Source organism: Carex rostrata, chromosome 6, assembly GCF_964058835.1.
Source record: "Carex rostrata chromosome 6, lpCarRost1.2, whole genome shotgun sequence".
NCBI lineage: Eukaryota > Viridiplantae > Streptophyta > Magnoliopsida > Poales > Cyperaceae > Carex > Carex rostrata.
The window spans coordinates 502724-519931 of record NC_135923.1 but is presented as its reverse complement, the minus strand read 5'-3'; the positions used below and the strand labels follow the sequence as shown (position 1 = coordinate 519931).

General features: G+C 34.8%; 3 protein-coding genes across 4 annotated transcripts; all 3 read right to left on the bottom strand.

Moving 5' to 3' along the window:
* Positions 1-461: 461 nt before the first annotated feature.
* Positions 462-2831, bottom strand: LOC144555390 (large ribosomal subunit protein eL8y). Of its 2 annotated transcripts, none has more exons than XM_078303696.1 (7): positions 2765-2831; positions 2603-2635; positions 2285-2486; positions 1512-1681; positions 1145-1273; positions 849-941; positions 462-762 (listed from the first exon to the last, which is right to left on the bottom strand). In XM_078303696.1, the coding sequence occupies exons 1-7, from the start codon at positions 2765-2767 to the stop codon at positions 631-633; spliced, it is 762 nt and encodes a 253-aa protein (XP_078159822.1). In that variant the 5' UTR covers positions 2768-2831; the 3' UTR covers positions 462-630. The 2 variants fall into 2 exon arrangements, with proteins under 2 accessions (XP_078159822.1, XP_078159821.1); XM_078303695.1 differs by having other exon boundaries at positions 2603-2644; positions 2765-2830.
* Positions 2832-4588: 1757 nt separating this feature from the next.
* DPE1 (disproportionating enzyme) lies at positions 4589-12749 on the bottom strand. The gene is made up of 16 exons (XM_078303665.1): positions 12343-12749; positions 11711-11773; positions 11413-11501; positions 11262-11322; positions 10532-10610; positions 9914-10050; positions 9415-9573; positions 8736-8812; positions 7970-8109; positions 7311-7342; positions 7089-7163; positions 6660-6732; positions 6271-6359; positions 5834-5878; positions 5428-5580; positions 4589-4835 (listed from the first exon to the last, which is right to left on the bottom strand). Exons 1-16 carry the CDS (start codon positions 12688-12690, stop codon positions 4731-4733), a joined length of 1725 nt encoding a protein of 574 aa, XP_078159791.1. The 5' UTR covers positions 12691-12749; the 3' UTR covers positions 4589-4730.
* A 3239-nt stretch (positions 12750-15988) lies between these two features.
* LOC144555389 (polygalacturonase inhibitor 1-like) lies at positions 15989-17042 on the bottom strand. Its single transcript, XM_078303694.1, has one exon. The coding sequence runs from the start codon at positions 17037-17039 to the stop codon at positions 16068-16070; it is 972 nt and encodes a 323-aa protein (XP_078159820.1). The 5' UTR covers positions 17040-17042; the 3' UTR covers positions 15989-16067.
* Between the last annotated feature and the right edge of the window lie 166 nt (positions 17043-17208).

Genomic DNA, 17208 nt, shown 5'->3' with positions numbered 1-17208 from the left:
ACTAAATGTTAATAGAAATTTAAAATTAAGATCAGAAACCACTTTCATTAAATTAAGCATATACTAACATGAAGTATACATACATTCATGCATATATCTTTGATGCAAATATTGACACGAGTTAGCCTATCCATTATTCTTTTCAGGCAAAATGAGCATCAATCAACTGTATGATTATATAATTTATTTATAGTTGTGCAATGAAAAAGTTTAATTGATGTCAAAAGCACATTAATGGGCCAATTAGGCCATGTACAATAATACCCAGAAATAACTTGAACCTATGCAGATTCAGTTGAAGTTTCAAGTTATTTCTGGATGGTAATTGTTAATAGGAGTTAATACACTCAAATATCCTGAAATACATTTCCCATCAATCTTTTTTGTTCAAAACTCTACTCGCAAATAAGTTGCAGAGAAAACTACATAACAAGTATAAAATCTAAGAAAACTCAAAAGACTAATAATGACAAAGACAAAATTCAATATAACAGAGACAACATATAAAAGTGCATACCATCATAAAAGGTTTTCAAAATTAACCTACCAAAGACAAGTAACAGTTGTTTCTTACCAAACCACCTCTCTCACTAGAACAAAACAAACTTTAGAACATTCACCAAAAAAATTCTAACTCATCCTTTGTTGGAGTTCCTTCTGAAGAACCTTTGCCTTGGCCTTCTCCTTGGCCTGGGATTTGGATCCCATAATACCGCCACCCCACTTCTTCCTCATTTCATCATATTTATCATTGAAGTTCATCTAACAAAAAATTTAAAAACAGTAAGCATTATATGCCAGCAAAATCACAGAATTAATGAAATTCAGAAATAAAATCAAAATCAAACCTTGATTGCCTCAAGAATCTTGCTGAACTCCAACTTGTCCTCATTCTTCACAGAGGTAAGGCACAAGACAGAAGAAGTCTTCTTGTGCACAATCTGACATTCAAAACAATTGATTAGGGTGCTGAGGTTTAGACAACTCCAATTTAGAACCAAAAATGCATTATTCTCATCTGATAATAAATAGATTTATAATAACTAAACAAAGTCAACAATACAGGTCAAAAGTAAAAACAAACACCATACAAATATTAGAATGGTTTTACAAATAAAATCCAGAAAATAACAAGTATATGCACCTGACCAAGACGGGACTTCCCCTTCACAATGCAGTATGGCACCTCCATTTTACGGCACAAGGCAGGCAGCCAAACCACGAGCTCGATGGGGTCCACATCATGTGCTATCACAACCAGCTGAGCCTTGTTCTACAATCATTATAATTTCATTATAATACAATAAGCAACTAGAATATACCATAGCCCTTGTGAACAAAAACATGTTTTTTCTGCAGATTACAGGAGTCTACTAGCAAACAACAGCCACCATCTATTTTCCAAACAAAAATAAGCCACTGTGGCTATATTTGATCGTTGTGTACATAATGAATTTCAGGTTGGAGTCCAAGAAATATTTAGCACAAAACACACAAGAATGGTTATATACCTGCTCAATGAGATATGTGACATGGTTCAGGCCATACTTCACAACAATAGGCTTCTTGACCTCCACAGTTTTTCCCTCGGCCTCAGCCTGGGCCCTCTTAAGAAGCCTCTCCTTCTTGGCAGCTCTGTCCTCAGGCCTGTACTTCAACAACATCTTGAAAAGATTTGTTGCTGAGCAAAGAAGAAACAAGAACATATGCTAGTTAATACGTTAAGCTTAATGTAATTAAAATGCACTGTTTCACTCTAGCTCAACAAATTAATTTTACACATTTTAGTTAAGCTTAAAAAGCTAAATGTCAATGAATTGATTTAGCTGTGATATGTTACAATTCAAATCAGACCAAATAACTTCCACATGTATAAACTACAGTAAAACAAATCAGAACCAAAAAAAATTATATCACTAATAAAAGTACAATACCCAACTGAGGTAAATACATGTACTATAAAATTCAAGCAGCAGCATATGATTACATATACCAACTGGATTGAAGATGGGGAAAATATGTTCCCATTACCAGAAAATAATTTACAGCAGTCCCAACTTAACCAGTACAACATAGACATAGTGAACAACATGTATTTTCTTATCATAGATGTAATGATATAAAACAAGTAGCACCGGGTAGTTAAATACATAACAACCTTATTAAAGGATTAATTTCCAGGTTCCAAATGCTAACACTTTCAACTAAAATTAGTATATAGGGCTCTACCATGAAAATTAACATAAACAGATTACTAAACAAAGAGGGAACAGCTATATTGTACCCAAATTCTTGTCAAGTGTCTTGGTGAACTGGTTTAGGGTAGGCGGCACCTTGAGCCTCTGCTTGAGAATCCTCTTTTGCCTCTGGATGCGTACCACCTTCGGCCATTTCACAAACCGGGACAGATCTTTCTTTGGTGCCAGAGCCCCACCAATGCCAAACTGCTTTGGCCTCTTCTCAAAAAGGGGGTTTGTGACCTTCTCCTGGTATTCAAACAACAAACACAGGTTTTACTAAAAGGTTAGGGAATATAATTAGCTTAAGTGAAGAACAATGGCATAATTTGGTACAAGTAAATAGAAAAATTGAGAAATCTAACCTTCTTCTTTGACACTGGAGTCTTCGCACCTTTCTTCGGGGCCTGAGAAATTTAGAAAGGTAAAAAAAAAAAAAAAATCGAGATCTCAGACGGATGAAGTAAGAAACAGAATGCAACTAAATCGAAGAACAATCACGAGCGAGACTTAGATCGGAGTCATACCATGGCGGCGGCGGCGGCGGTAGACAGAGGGTTAGGGTTTTCGGCTGGACAATGAGAGGTGGGGAAGAAACGACTTGGGAGGTTTATTTATAGCGTTTTTTTTGTTATTGTTTGGGCTTTGGTCCGGGCCTTCTTTTGGGCTTTTTTTTATTATTCTGAAAAATGTATTTCGCGTGATTTATATGTATATGTTAGACCTCCTTTGAATTTTCAGTTAAAATTTGATAACAAGATGTTTCTAAAAATCATAATTCATAATTTTATAAACATTTCAATCATACAAAATATATTAGAGAAATTCAAAATAACAATTAGTATCAATTAGCTTATATAGAGGGTTAGGGTTTTCGGCTGGATAATAAGAGGTGACGCATACTGTATGTCTTATTTATAGCGTTTTTTTGGGCCTTCGGTTCGATTTCTGGCCTTCATTCTTTTGGGCTTTTTGTTATTGTCCTGAAAAATGTGTTTAGCATGATAAATCATGTATATGTTATTTTTTTTAATTTAAATATTTTTTAGTTATATGAATAGCACTAGATATGATTTGCAAATAAACCTCTTTTGAATTTTCAGTTAAAATTTAATAACAAGATGTTTCTAAAAATCATAATTTATAATTTAATAAACATTTCAATCATACAAAATATATTAGAGAAAATCAAAATAACAATTAGTATCAATTTGTTAGCTTATATGAAACACACAGGCAAGTGAATAGTGATGAGTTTACAAAGTTATGTACTTATTTATAAGCTGATGCTTCTAGGCCTTCATTTTATATCGATGGGTAATGAAATTTACAGTCAGTTCCTTCATTTTATATCGATGGGTAATGAAATTTACAGTCAGTTCCTTGATAAGTCCAACACATAAGCTGCCTTCCGTGGATTAGATTGTTCCTCCTTTTTAGGAGAATGAGAGGGCACGCAAATCCTAGGCAACAAGAAGAAACGATTTAGGAGGATGTGTTTATTTATAGTGTTTTTGTTATTGTTTGGGCCTTCGGTTCAGCTTCTGAGCCTTTTTTGGGCTTTTTGTTATTCTTTTAAAAAATGTGTTTTGCATGATTTATCATGTATATGTTTTTTTTTAATTTAAATATTTTTTAGTTATATAAATAACACTAGATATGATTGTGATATGTGTGTTAGAGGGGGAAAAATAGCACGGTGCAGCTAGCTCTAATACGGAACAATATAGTACGAAATAAAACAATATGTCTATTAATTGCGCGCTGTAATTACTATAGAAAATTTTGTATGACACAGCACGTGGTCATACAAGTCACGTGTAATTAGGACCGTTAGATCTTAACCAATTGATGAATCTTGAATAAACTAACATAAATTATAATTAAATGATCACGCGAGTGACGTTTGATCACGAAACATTTGGACACAGCATAACTCACATAGCATGATCATTCGCGTTCCATGACCTCTTGACATTGTAATCACGCCACGGCATTTTTTTCTACTCTACTGTGTGCTTTATATAAACTTAAGCTAAGAGGAAATTATCAAGAACCCGTAATACTAACAAGTGTTGGATATGTCAATAAACGTGAAAACAAGCCAGTAATGAACAAATCTGTTTGTTGGGTTAGACGGGGGCTACTTTCCTAAAGAAAATGCACTAAAAGACATTACACAAATTTTGAAAGCATGGGCGATTTGATATCACCGCTTGTAAATAATATAATATTACTGGTTGAAAATCTGATTATGGTTATCAAGCCATGGCTCATCATTGGCAGACTGCTTGATAATAATGCTGCCAATGGTATTAGTTTGAAAATATAAATAAAAAATAAAAAATCAATTTAATTGATAAGTTTGAAAATTAATTATATTCGAACAAACTGCGAATATATTGTCTTATATGACAATTAAGTTACAGGTTGAAAAGCCAGTTGCTAGGGTACACCCAGCAATAACATTATTTTTTCAGCTAATTCTTAGTCTCAGATACGATTGTACATTGTTAGAATTTCTCTCAACTTCACCGATTCAGATTCCAGGCCATCAAAATTAATGGAGCTTGGTATCCTCCACCTCCAGTTTCCTAGCTGCCGAATTAAATTTTAAAAAGAAAAAAAAACAACGACAAAAATAAGACATTGTTTTATCAATTACATTTTTAAATAAATTAGTTGTATCATTTTTCTTCTTTTACATGAAGTTGGTGGTCTCTGTTTGGATTCAAGAATATTGATTCCAAAAAGGGCTACCATGAACATCAATGATTAATATACAAGATTTTAGCATGGACTAGTTGAGTCAGGGTAATTATAGGCATCAACCAAAATCGAACCAGTACTGGTCTTGACCATTTTTTTTCCTTGTGCTCACCACCCCTCCACCCACTTCTGTTTCCTTAGCTAGATTATTATTTAATTGTGCAATGAATGTTAAATCAAGTTGACAAACCAGTATGGTAGCAGGTTCTCAGTGCAAATACTACTGATATTGAATGTTATAAACAGGCAAAAAAATTGCAATACTAACAGACTACTGACAGAATATTCTTATATTGCTACCAGATAAAACTGAAATGGAACCAAATTCTAATGCACCTTTGGCCAGAAAAAAAAAAGACTGTCAGAAGTTTTCGCTGGTTATGCAATCAGCGAACAAAACTGACAAGCAACCCAAACTGACCTGTGTAGCAGGGATGTTCATGCGAGCACTACTCCCAAGGCAAAGTACATCTTGCATAGGAAATATGGCTGTTTGTGCCACTGAAGAGACAGCTGCTTCTATCAATTTCCACGAGATATTTGTCTCACTCCCTAAAGAGAGATATTGCCCTACCTATCAGAAATAAATAAACAAAATATAAATTGTACTGATTTGAAGGAACTTTCATAAATTCTATTGGTGTACCATCTTATGCTGAAACCCGATTAGTTATACTTGTCTTAGAACAAATATGATTAGTTTTGTAAAAACAAATAAATAAGGGAAGAAATTGTTCAAAATATGTACTTCTTACATGGGAAAAATATATAGTATATTAGCTAAATTCTAAATTAAATTTTTAATCATTTAATAATTAAGCACTTACAATGTGCTTCTCTTCATCTGGCAAGTGTTCCCACCACCCCAACACCTAAAAAATTGATTGAAATTCACGTGTTTAATTAGTTCAACTTAGACTAAGTTGCAATATCGGTCCAACTGCAGAAAAAGAAGAATGAAATATTGCACAATATTATCACGCTCAATTTGCACATGAAGGAAAAATGGGTAAATTAGCTCTTGCATATTTGAATAAAAGAGATCTGGGCAATAGATGGTTTGAGAAAACTGAGGCATAGTTTTAATATGAAGGTCAATATTCAGTTAAATTCAGGCTTACCGCATAACGGAAAACAAAACTAGGTTAGACTGAGCTCAATTGCACAAAAGAAGGCTTAATTAGGTCAAATTGGAACTAAGTGCGCATGAATAGAAGACACATGAGCTAAATTGAAACATTTGGGAGAAACTATAGTACTTAACTGTGTCATTGTCATGAGTTCCAGTATATACGACTTGGTCAGCTTCATGATTATGCAGCAAGTGAGGGTTATCTGAGCCGCCTCCAAAAGCTACCTCACAAATAAGAAATTAGTTAGATTACCAAGATCTTCAAAAAGCAATGTTAAAAAGTAGCTTTAAATAAACCAAAGAAATACTGCAGAGGTCATGTAGGGTTCCATTGTAGCACTCGACATATGGCATTTTTTTTTTTTTTTGCAGAATCAAGCATTGTTGCACTCGATTTAGTCATAATTTTGACAGCTACGTATTCAAGACAAGTATAAGAAAAAACTGGATACTCAATGCCAATGATAAATAGAAAAATCATAAAAAAATTCTGTAAAAAGAAAAATATAATGATTGATTACCAAACTGAAGAACTGCCATTCCCGGAGCCCCAATTGCCTTCCTCAATTGAACAACATCCTCTGTTATCACACCCTATACATTAATGAAAGCAAATATACTCAGAAGAATATAACCATAGGCCTAACATAGACACAAGTTTAATTCTTGCAAGAGGCATCTAAAGAAATGGATGCAGTGTTCAATGCCTCTTATTAAGAAAAAAAATGTACTCTGAAGAATAGTTTCAATTTTATCATGTTTTGGCAGTACTCTTAACAACTGCATCATACAAGTGAAAATTGAGAAATTAAAATGTGATATATCTCATTTACAGATGAAAGTCATAACATGTAGGCATTCTAAACGACAAATAGCAATTTCATAATTTATTTCAGTTTAAAGGTATGATAATAACTATAAACATTGGATATCCTAAAAATAATACAGACCAGGTCCTCCGCTATAATTTTTATTTTGCCAACAGCTTGAAATAAGGCATCAAAGAAGGCCTTTCTCGGTCCAGCCTACTGTCAATTGAAAGCATACAAAAGCACATTAGACTTTTTTGTCATAATTATTTATTTATTTTATTTTATTTTTCAAATTGAACATCTATAGGCATCATTAGGTGCAGTTTTTTTTTTTTTTTTTTTATAAAAAAAAAGACTCGCCTTCCAACTCCCATCCATTGCCACTTTTGCTTCTGCATACAAATATATAATTAATAAACTGCAGGAGCAAAACACATAGCACTGAAGCATCTGTGCTATGCGCCAGTAACAGCTAGGAACTCAGTCAGTTAGTGGCTTTTGTGTAATTATCAAGTGAGGCAACGATAGAATTAGTTAGTGGCATGAATGTAATTAACAAGTTATTAGATACTAAGCTATTGCCTTTAAATAGAGATGTATTCCATCATTTGTAAAGTTACACAATCAAGAATGAAATAAAGATTCTTCTTCAATTCTATCTCTTTCTCTCTGTTTATAATAATTGTTACACATTTTGAAAAAGGCTCTCCAAGCTAAATTATACAATATGGTGGTGTAATAAAGATCACCCAAGCAAAAACACACAACTACAAGCCAGTCATGTTCTATAAAAATTTTGTACGCAGCACCATATGCATACAGTTTATGTTTATTAATTTATTTATACGTGAACAGCATTGTTGTTGGTGGATGATGTGGATGATGTCTAATGCAAAACGGTATATTTATATAAACAATGGTTTGAATTTTCTAGAAAAGACGTATTTAAGATGATTCACACAGGTGATCAATATCATCATTACTTAGAAAGAAAATGCACTATTTATGACAAGGCTTACCGGAAGGAACGGCCCAAAAACCTGCAAGTCCACGAAAATGGTCTATGCGAAATTCGTCATATAAATCAATAGCTCGCTTGATTCTCTCAATCCACCAAGTGTACCCATCAGCTTCCATAGCTTTCCAATCATATAATGGGCTTGAAATTACAAACAAATATAGAAAACCAGATAAATACAATAGAAGCATTGAACAGGGCATTATCTACTGAAACACAAAAGGTTTTTTTGTAGTAAACAAGGAATATATTATTGGATTGGTTTGGTACTGTTAATTTTCGTTTTTAGACCTATTATCTTATATAGATTCTTATGTGAAAATTTCATGTACAACCCTGAAAATAATCAAAATTATACAGTATGTTCGACCCAGCAAAGCAAAAAATATTATTTATAAGTCAACTTCGCCAATAATTGAGGGCAGAAAAGAGAAAAAATTTAGCCCTTTCTGAAAAGACCAATAAAAGAAGGGGAACAGCTGATATTCACCGATTATTATTTATTCTTCAGATGGGTGTACATGACATATCCTGTTTTGCAAGCTAAACTTGACACCTCTTTAGGACAAAACAAAAGTCTTTTCTTTATATTTATAAATTAACTAATGTTCCATGCAAACTAAGAGTTACTTTAAGATATAAAGAGTAATATGCAGACATATCATATGCATGAAACAGAAACTCGGGTGAGATTTCAAGAGATAAATAGAAGCTGGATTACACTTTCTTTTATACCAACCATCAGCAAATGAGAAAAGAGAGGTTACCTGCCCCAAAGCTGACCAGTTTCACTAAAGGCATCAGGAGGAACACCGCTGACAAGAGTTGGAAACCCATTCCTATCCTGCACAACAATTAAAACAATATCTAAATTTACAATGGTAGACCATAAGCTTCAAATATATTTCAAAAATTAGATAGAACAATAACCTCATGAGGCATATGCCCAGTGGATTCATCATAACTGGTACACCAGTCATGACATGATATCTCTAGTCATAAAATATACCATCTTATTAAAAATGAAGAAGCTTTATGTTGATCCATACATAAGTTTTGCCTAATGCTACCTCTGGAAAGATGTAGTTTGTAACTGACGTATAAATTATTAGTTTTTCTACCTCATTGTTTAAACTATTACAGTGGAAGCTCCTGGCCAATACATTTTCTAACAAAAATCCTCTATAGTCCCATAAAGAAACAAAATATAGTTTGGACCACTAAAAGCATCCCGGTTATTTGACTCTCCACATTTACTAATCTAATATAACTTAATTTGGCAGATTGACTCTATGCATTTCCAGATCTACTATACCTGATATTGATATGAAAATGTTTGTCAATCCAATGTAGTTTTTTGCATTTCCTGAACAGTGTACCCTTTGGCCTTTGATATAGCATAGGAGCCCTTGTTAGAAAAAGTTGCCATAGAAATAAGTTTCTTACCATTAAAAATGACTTTTTATTTGCCCAGACATCGGCACTGTGAAAACCAACATATATGGGCATGTCACCCATGATGCTAATTCCAAGTTTATGTGCATAGCTTCGTACTCTTTGCCATTGCCTTTGAAATAAGAATTGTTGGGCTACGAATATATCTATCTGTATGTAGAAATATAAATTCAAGATGATTAAAACTTATCTGAAGTCTAAATTAGGAAATAGGATCAAAACTTCTCTGAAGTATAAAATAGGATATAGGATCAAAATATTGGGTTTAGTTGCTGTTGTGCATTTGTTACTGGGAATTTGTCCAGGCTTAATTGAACAATCAGGGATCAATTGAAGCTGAGTTAGCTGTTTAGGGCAATTAGCACCATATTATACCAGTTAGGTTAAGTGCACATGTTGCAGCCACGATTCAGATCATTAACCAAACGCGTGATCTGCAGCTCATATCATTAACAATTGGAGGAGATAAACATTGTAATAAATTTCTTACAAAGCCCTTTTCTGTTTGGTAAATTTCCTCTAGTGCTCCCAGATGGCGGTTTTTCAAAGGTTCTGGCCACAGATACCAAGAAAAGGTCCCAATGTTATTATCAATGGCAGCAAACAGAGCTGCATCTTCAAGCCAACCTAAAAAAAATAAGAAGACTCAAAAGATTATACAAATGAAACCAGACTGGCATGGTAACAGTTCTTTCAAACAGATGGAGCTATTTTACCCTAACGAGTGTAAACTACATGCTCAAATCAAACAATTAAGGCCCATGATAACCCAAATTAGCATCAATTACCGAACAATGGCCTTTTAAGCTCAAATAAAGGAAGAAATAAACAGAACTTCTGCTAGGTGAAAGTTGAATCAAAACCAACAAATTGGCACAGTACAATAGAAGTATATATCTAATCTTCCAAATACGCAACTAGATCCATGCAAGTAAAATTACAACAACGAGTCCATTCATTACGTAACTAAGCTTCAACTTACAAGATTTTCTGCAGTTACCTCTTTTTCATACAATGATGCTTCAAGTTAACCCAATTAAGCTTGGTTGTCTCCTGATATTGCAATCTAAAGCTTAATTAGAGCAACTAAAGACTAAAGAATTCTTGCCTGATATCTTGGGATGTTTTCGAAAAACATCAAGCTGATTTCTTAGCTCCCCTTTGCTTGAAAGGAGTCTCTCTGCTGCCTACAACAATGAGAGCTATATATTAATGTTATTATAAAGCTTTGGAAACTACAGTTTTCCTTTTTAGAAATGTTTAACACTTTCTAGAAGAAGTCAGCCAGGATATGTTGAATAGCAAAAGGGTGATTTATTATGGTGTATGTAAGAACGATATTACTTAGAAGAGATGGTATAATAAAAAAAAGGTATATATTAAATACAAGTATATAGAAAAGCACAATGATGTATTATGGTACATGTATTATGGTGTATGTAACAACATAGATGAGATGGTATGATTAACAAAAATGTTATATTAAAAGTTTCCATCATACATATTATTATTTACATTTTAGCTTATAAAATCAAAGTTGCATTTACATCTTTTTTTTTGGGTGGGGTAAAGAACAACAAGAAAGCACACTCACCAACCGATATTTTTCCTCTTATTTAAAATCGCATACACTCGACAAGATCAAATTCACAAAAGTCAGATACAACACCGAGTTATACTGACTCTTATATAATTTTATAGCAGTTTCCAATCTTCTTTTGTCTAATTTTATTGTTTTTATATGAACCTAGAACACACTGTGGGCTAAGATTTGGCCATATAAAGGAACTCAAAATGACAGGTACCAGACATACACAGCTGTACCAAGGAGTTATTACCTTAGCTACTAGAGGATCCTTGATGCTAGCAACTGTCTCAAATTCAACAAGTTCCGCTTCCCTGATATTATTATAATAAACAGAAGAATGAACAAAAAACCAGATAATATAAGGTGTTACTAACTAAACCAAGAAAAGTTTGGGAAGCCACATTGGATTTGGAAGTTCAGCCTCTGTCAAAAGACCGTCTTTTACAAGCTCTTCTAAAGAAATCAGAAGTGTATTCCCACAATTTGCATCCTGTAACCCAAATAGAGATGAACAAGTATAAGAATGGAAACAGGATTGATAGATGACCTTGTATTAAACAACACAACCGAATGGGAAGTGGATCCATCCATTACCATTATCCTTGATTTAACACAAAAAAAAATCATAAACAAAGAGAGAGTGGGAAGAACTAAAACTACGAATATTATATATTTTTAAGATATGCAAAAGTTTGTCACCTGGCCAGAATAAGGCGATCCATCCTCTCTAGATTTCCTTCCAGGAGGTACAAGCGGAAGGACCTACATAAAATTTGTTTTTACCTCGAGTTAAAAAAAAGTATGGCCAAGAAAATTAAACTAATCAAAAATTCAGCCAACAAACCCTGGTTTCAACCCAAAGAAGCACTCAATAAGCTAGGCCTGTCAGTTCAAACCAAGATTTCAGCATTACCATTAAGAGTAAACTTCTGTCAAATAATGAGCTAATACCGGAAAGATATGCTAAAGATCAAGGGTTAATTGGGCATATAACTCGATAGTAAGCATAAACTGAGCTCCGGTATATAACATCTTCAATTAAACAGCTAAAAACAAAGAGAGGGAAATCTAAGCATATATCCTGCTTTGATCAATTAAGTGATCAAACTACAAAAACAGTGGGGCAGGAGGAATATAATTGGGAGCAATGACCTGTTTATACTGGCATGAGATGGACCAGAACCAGAGATTGGTTTTCTCGGAATCAACTCCAAGTTTCATTGTAATCTGGTTACTGATCGTACTACTAATTGAATCACATTTTCAGATAATAACGCATGATCCCTGAGTGGAAAATCTTTGGACTAAAAATTATAGAGAAAAAGTAGAACCTGCCAGACAGAACAGCCACAGGAATGAAGCCAGTCGAGGAATCTGAGAGCCTCGTCACCTAGATCACCAATGCCGTGAGGGCTCCGCAAAGAGGTTGGATGGAGCAAAACACCGGCCCGCCTCCGACAGCTTGGATCCCGCACTGGAAAACACTGATCATAGTTCTCTGGGAGGTCTTCTCCTGTAAGGACGGCAGCGAGATGAGCAGATGGAAGGGCTGAGATTGAGGTGGTGATGGCGCATGATGTGAGAGTGAGACATTTGCACGTGATGGATTGGGGAAATGGAGATATGGAGAAAGCGATGGGCTTGGGGGAGAAGAGGAGCGGAGAAGGGGAGAGGATCATTTTTAGTAAGAAATGGGGAGGGGAGGGAGGGGAGGGGAGGAGAGGGGGGTTTATGGAACGAATGGTGTTATATGGAGAGAGGATGAGAAGAAGTATGCAAGCAAAGCGGAATTCGTATCCTCTGCATTAACTCAAAAGGGAATCTTTTGGGTTAATGTATCTGAACCGTATAATTTACTTCAAAATTCGTGCACATTAGATGCACTGATAGTAAAGAGTCCACGTGTTAAAATCAGACGGTCAGATTGGTTCTGTATAATATCAAACGGCCAGTATGTATTAACTCAAAAGATTTACTTTTGAGTTAATGCAGAGGATACGTGTTTAGCAAAGTTTGTTTGCTGGAAGGGTAAGGGAAAGGGGAACGCTATCCTGAGTTTTTCCGTGAGGAGGTGTGCGGAGCTTTTAATCTGATTTGTTTGTTTTGGATCGGACGGACTGAATTAAGAGTTCTTTAAATTTTAAATTTTCTTAAAATTCGGATAAGATCTAATTTGGTCCGTCCGATTCGAAACGAACAGATCAGATTAAAAGCTCCGCACGGAAAAACTCCGCAGATAATACTTTTCCAGGAAAAGGGAGTACGTGTCACGTGGAACAGGGAGTCAATTCGTGATTCATCGCATCACATTTGATTCGTCCTGTCAACTGAACGGATCAGATCAAACATCAAAGGCAAATGCAAGACGCAACCGGGTTCAATGATACACGCGTATTAGGATTGTACTGTGCTTAATATTTTATTTTAAAATCTTGATAAGGACAAAGTTAGAGTGTGATGTACTCATCAAGAGAATATGGTGAATATAATTCTAAAAATATAACGGATCGACTTCAAGCGCTCAATTCAAACCGTTAAAATCCATGTGCTTCATGAGTGATGCATGTATATTAAATTTTAAATTTTTTTTCTAGAATCTTTTTTACGATCTCTATTTTTAGATCGATAGAAAATTATTATTTTTAAATAATTCAGAATCTTTAGATCAAATGAATTTATATCTATTTAAAACATAATACAAAATTCTATTTAATTAAAATAAAAATAAAAACTTAGCGCCAAAATCTAAAACCGCAAAAAAAAAATTGCAGTTTTGGAATTCCAAAACTGCAAAATTATTTTACAGTTTTAGGCTGAATTTCCGTATCAAAAAATGCAGTTTGGGCAAATTTTGAAATTTCTCGAGTGTAGATTTCAAGATTTGATATTTTTTTGGGCAAATAGACAAGTTTTTGTGGTATGAAGGTAGTTGAGTAAATAAAATATGATTTGGTGTCTTGCAAGATGGTATGTAATAATGTAAAAGTAATTAAGCAGCGAGAGGTATTAGAGATAGTATATTTGAAAATAAGAACAAAGAAAGCTCTTTTAGCAAATTAAAGGGTGGATTATTTTGTTTCAAATGTGATTGGTTAGGTGTATAAATTATTTTGTGTGGCTTAAAGAAAATACTTGTTATTTTTGTGCAAAATATATATTTAAAAGAAGAGAGAGTTGAAATGGTTTCATATTCTGTATCTCTAGTCTCTAGAACTACAATAATTTAAAAGTATAAACAGGATGGAGAGTTCAAATGGTTTTAACTTTTAACTCTCTCTTCTTTAGAAAATAGAAAATGAAAAAGTAAAAACAGGATGGAGAGCAATTGAAGCATCTTCTTCTTAAAATAGATTGAGATGACAAATAACATAATTAAAAAGTAAAAAGAACGATGGAGAGCAATTGAAGCATCTTCTTCTTAAAATAGATTGACATGACATATGCATAGTGATAAATTAAATTAAGATTTGATAGGTTTAGATGTGAATAAAAAAGAAGTTGAAAAAGATTCAGACTCTGGGGTTCGGCCCCTGGGCTTGGTTGTTAGTTTTGCTGAACCAACTCGGGTCGCCAAGGGATGAAGGTGTTTATTCTCATCAGTCCCTATTAATTTATGTTTTTAATTTCTCTATTTTCTTTCAACATCAATAATTGCAGTTCAATATATATACGACAACCTTCCCAATTACTTGTTAAATTGCCAGATTTGTTTTAATTTATTTTTTGTTTCTAGACAAATTAAATTATACTTGCAAATAAGAATTAATTAATGACATTAACATGATTGGATAAGATGTGTTTGTTCAGATAGTTTCCTTTTGTTAATTTAACATGGGGCCTAAAATTGGTTCATGCATGTCGATCGGTTGTTTTTTGTGCAGGAACATCTTGCATTGCTTTCGTGGGTACAGAAGGCGCAATGGAGAGCGCTGCGCTGCATAGGAAATTAAGAAGGGAGAGAATGATCTACCGGGTTTGACCGACGTTGAGAAGCCTAGGATGAGGGGACCCCAGAGGGCCTCCAAATCCGCAAACGCTTCAACCTCAGCAAGGAAGATTACGTCAACACCTACCGCTGCACTTTCACCACCAAAACCGGTACATTTTCAGTTTTTTATTTATACAAACTATTGTTTTCATTGTGCTTTTTAGTACCCTTTATGGATTTTTTAGGTAAGTTTTATGTATTGTTTAATTGTTTGGTGGCACAACATATATATATTTCTGATTCCCAGAGAATCAAAGGTTAATGGTGTTTTGCATTTTTATTTTAAAGGTTTTATTAATGGTCAAGTTTGATGAAAAAATGCAGGATAGAAGTGCAGCAAGGCGCCCAAGATACAGAGCTGGTGACACCTCTGACATTCCAGAGGAAGCGTGCAGGAATTGCTGGCACGAAGAAGAGAATAGCCAAAACAAAACTCGAGGCAGCTGACTACCAGAAACTTCTTGCACAGCACCTCAAGGAGCAGCGTGAGCATCGTAGTGAGAGCCTTGCCAAGCGTCGATCAAGCTCTCTTCTGCTACTGCTGCTAAGGCTCCGGGTGCTACTGTATAGGCGTTCTTCTTTTTTTAGCAGTAGATTTTGTTGTTTTATAGGTTCGGTGAATGTTGACAGCATAAAAATACAAATGAACAGGGAAAAAAATGATAATATATAGCATGACATCAAGCACATCCATCTCATGTAATTAATCTTTTAATTTGTTTCAAGGACAATTTGGAGGCATTGCTTACCACTTGTATAAAATTTCTTGCAGTATATGTTTGCTTTATTTAATAACGTTCTTGTTGTGTTTACTGAATTCAGTATATATAATTCATTGTTTACTGAATTCTATATAGAAGAATAGAAACTTGCTGGCACACCGATGTAAAGGAAAAGCCGACTCTTAACCAAACTTTGTTCCAAAAGAAAGAAAAGCAACACTGGTTTCTTAACAATTACTCAAAATTGAAAAATAAAGCTAACATAAACAGCAGGAAGTTGAGAACTATGCATTATTAGTTTGCTGGCATGACAGTACTCTAATTAGGCATGTGAAATCAAGAAAGATCATGTCGTGCAGGGCTGCAATTGGGCACCACAGAGGCACTTGTTATGAATGTAGGAATCAGCATTGTGATATACCATGAACCTTCGGTTCGGTATCTCCCCGCATAACTCATTGTAACTTAAATTCAGAAACCGTAACGGTGTATCTTGAAGCGATTTCGGCACTTTACCCTTGATCTTATTGTGACTCAGATCCAAATAATCCAAATGATGAGGAAACACAGCTCGGGTCAGGTCAAATTCCAGCTGGTTCCATGACAAATCGATCTTGGTCATCGGTTTTGTAATACCGAACAAAAATGAAGCATCACTAGTTAGTCTGTTGTGTGACAAATCAATTGTGTCAATGTCTCCATTTCCATAATCCTTAGGTATCTCTCCTGTGAGTTTATTGCGGGATAGATATAGGAAACGGAAAGTCCCGTGAAGTAAACCAGGAGGGATCGTACCAGAGAGGCTGTTTCCACTAAGATCGAGGTACCGGAGGTTGGGCAACTTTGTGAGAGACAGTGGTATGGGGCCTGAGAACTTGTTGTTAGAAAGATCAAGTGCACTGAGATTGGTACGGGAGAGGAAGTCGGGTATGGGTCCGGAGACAGAAGTATTAGTTAAGTCCAGTAACTCTAGTTTGGTGAGTTTAGAGAAGGAAGGAGGAATGGTACCATAGATGCCCAGTATGGTTTGCAATTGGATGGTAAGCAGCTCACTAAGGTCTCCCAATGAATTGGGGATTGTAGTTGATACATTGAGGGAGAAGAGATAGATGTTGTATATACGACCGGTATCAGTACAGTACACGTTAGACCAGGTACAACAATTGGTGGCTGGTAACCATGCCGAGAGCTCGGGTGGATTGCCCAACTCGGATTTTACATTTAGGAGGGCTCTGCGGTCGGCTGCATTGCAATCGAGTGAGGAAGAAATAGTGAGGTGTGAGATGAAAAAGAGGAACAACATGTGACAAATAGGCATTTTTTTTTTTGAATGCTTGAATAGAATGAAATGAAATGATGAACCAATTAATTTAGGGAGAATTTCATATACACCACTCAAAAACTGTGAAATTACATATTTATCATCCAAATTTTTGTAATTTCATATTTACCACCTAAAAATCTAATAACTCACATATTTATCCAAT

Bases quoted from the DNA above. Each gene is read 5' to 3' on its own strand.
- LOC144555390 (XM_078303695.1), bottom strand. The intron at 2,487-2,602 runs GTTAGATTTCTC...TTTGAATACCAG, and splicing joins CTCCAGTGTCAAAGAAGAAG to GAGAAGGTCACAAACCCCCT. The intron at 1,274-1,511 runs GTATATAACCAT...TAATGATTGTAG, and splicing joins TCACATATCTCATTGAGCAG to AACAAGGCTCAGCTGGTTGT.
- LOC144555389 (XM_078303694.1), bottom strand. From the start codon at position 17,039: ATGCCTATTTGTCACATGTTGTTCCTCTTTTTCATCTCACACCTCACT.
- DPE1 (XM_078303665.1), bottom strand. From the start codon at position 12,690: ATGATCCTCTCCCCTTCTCCGCTCCTCTTCTCCCCCAAGCCCATCGCT. The intron at 8,110-8,735 runs GTAACCTCTCTT...TGTAATTTCAAG, and splicing joins ACTGGTCAGCTTTGGGGCAG to CCCATTATATGATTGGAAAG. The intron at 7,164-7,310 runs GCGAGTCTTTTT...AATTGACAGTAG, and splicing joins CAATGGATGGGAGTTGGAAG to GCTGGACCGAGAAAGGCCTT.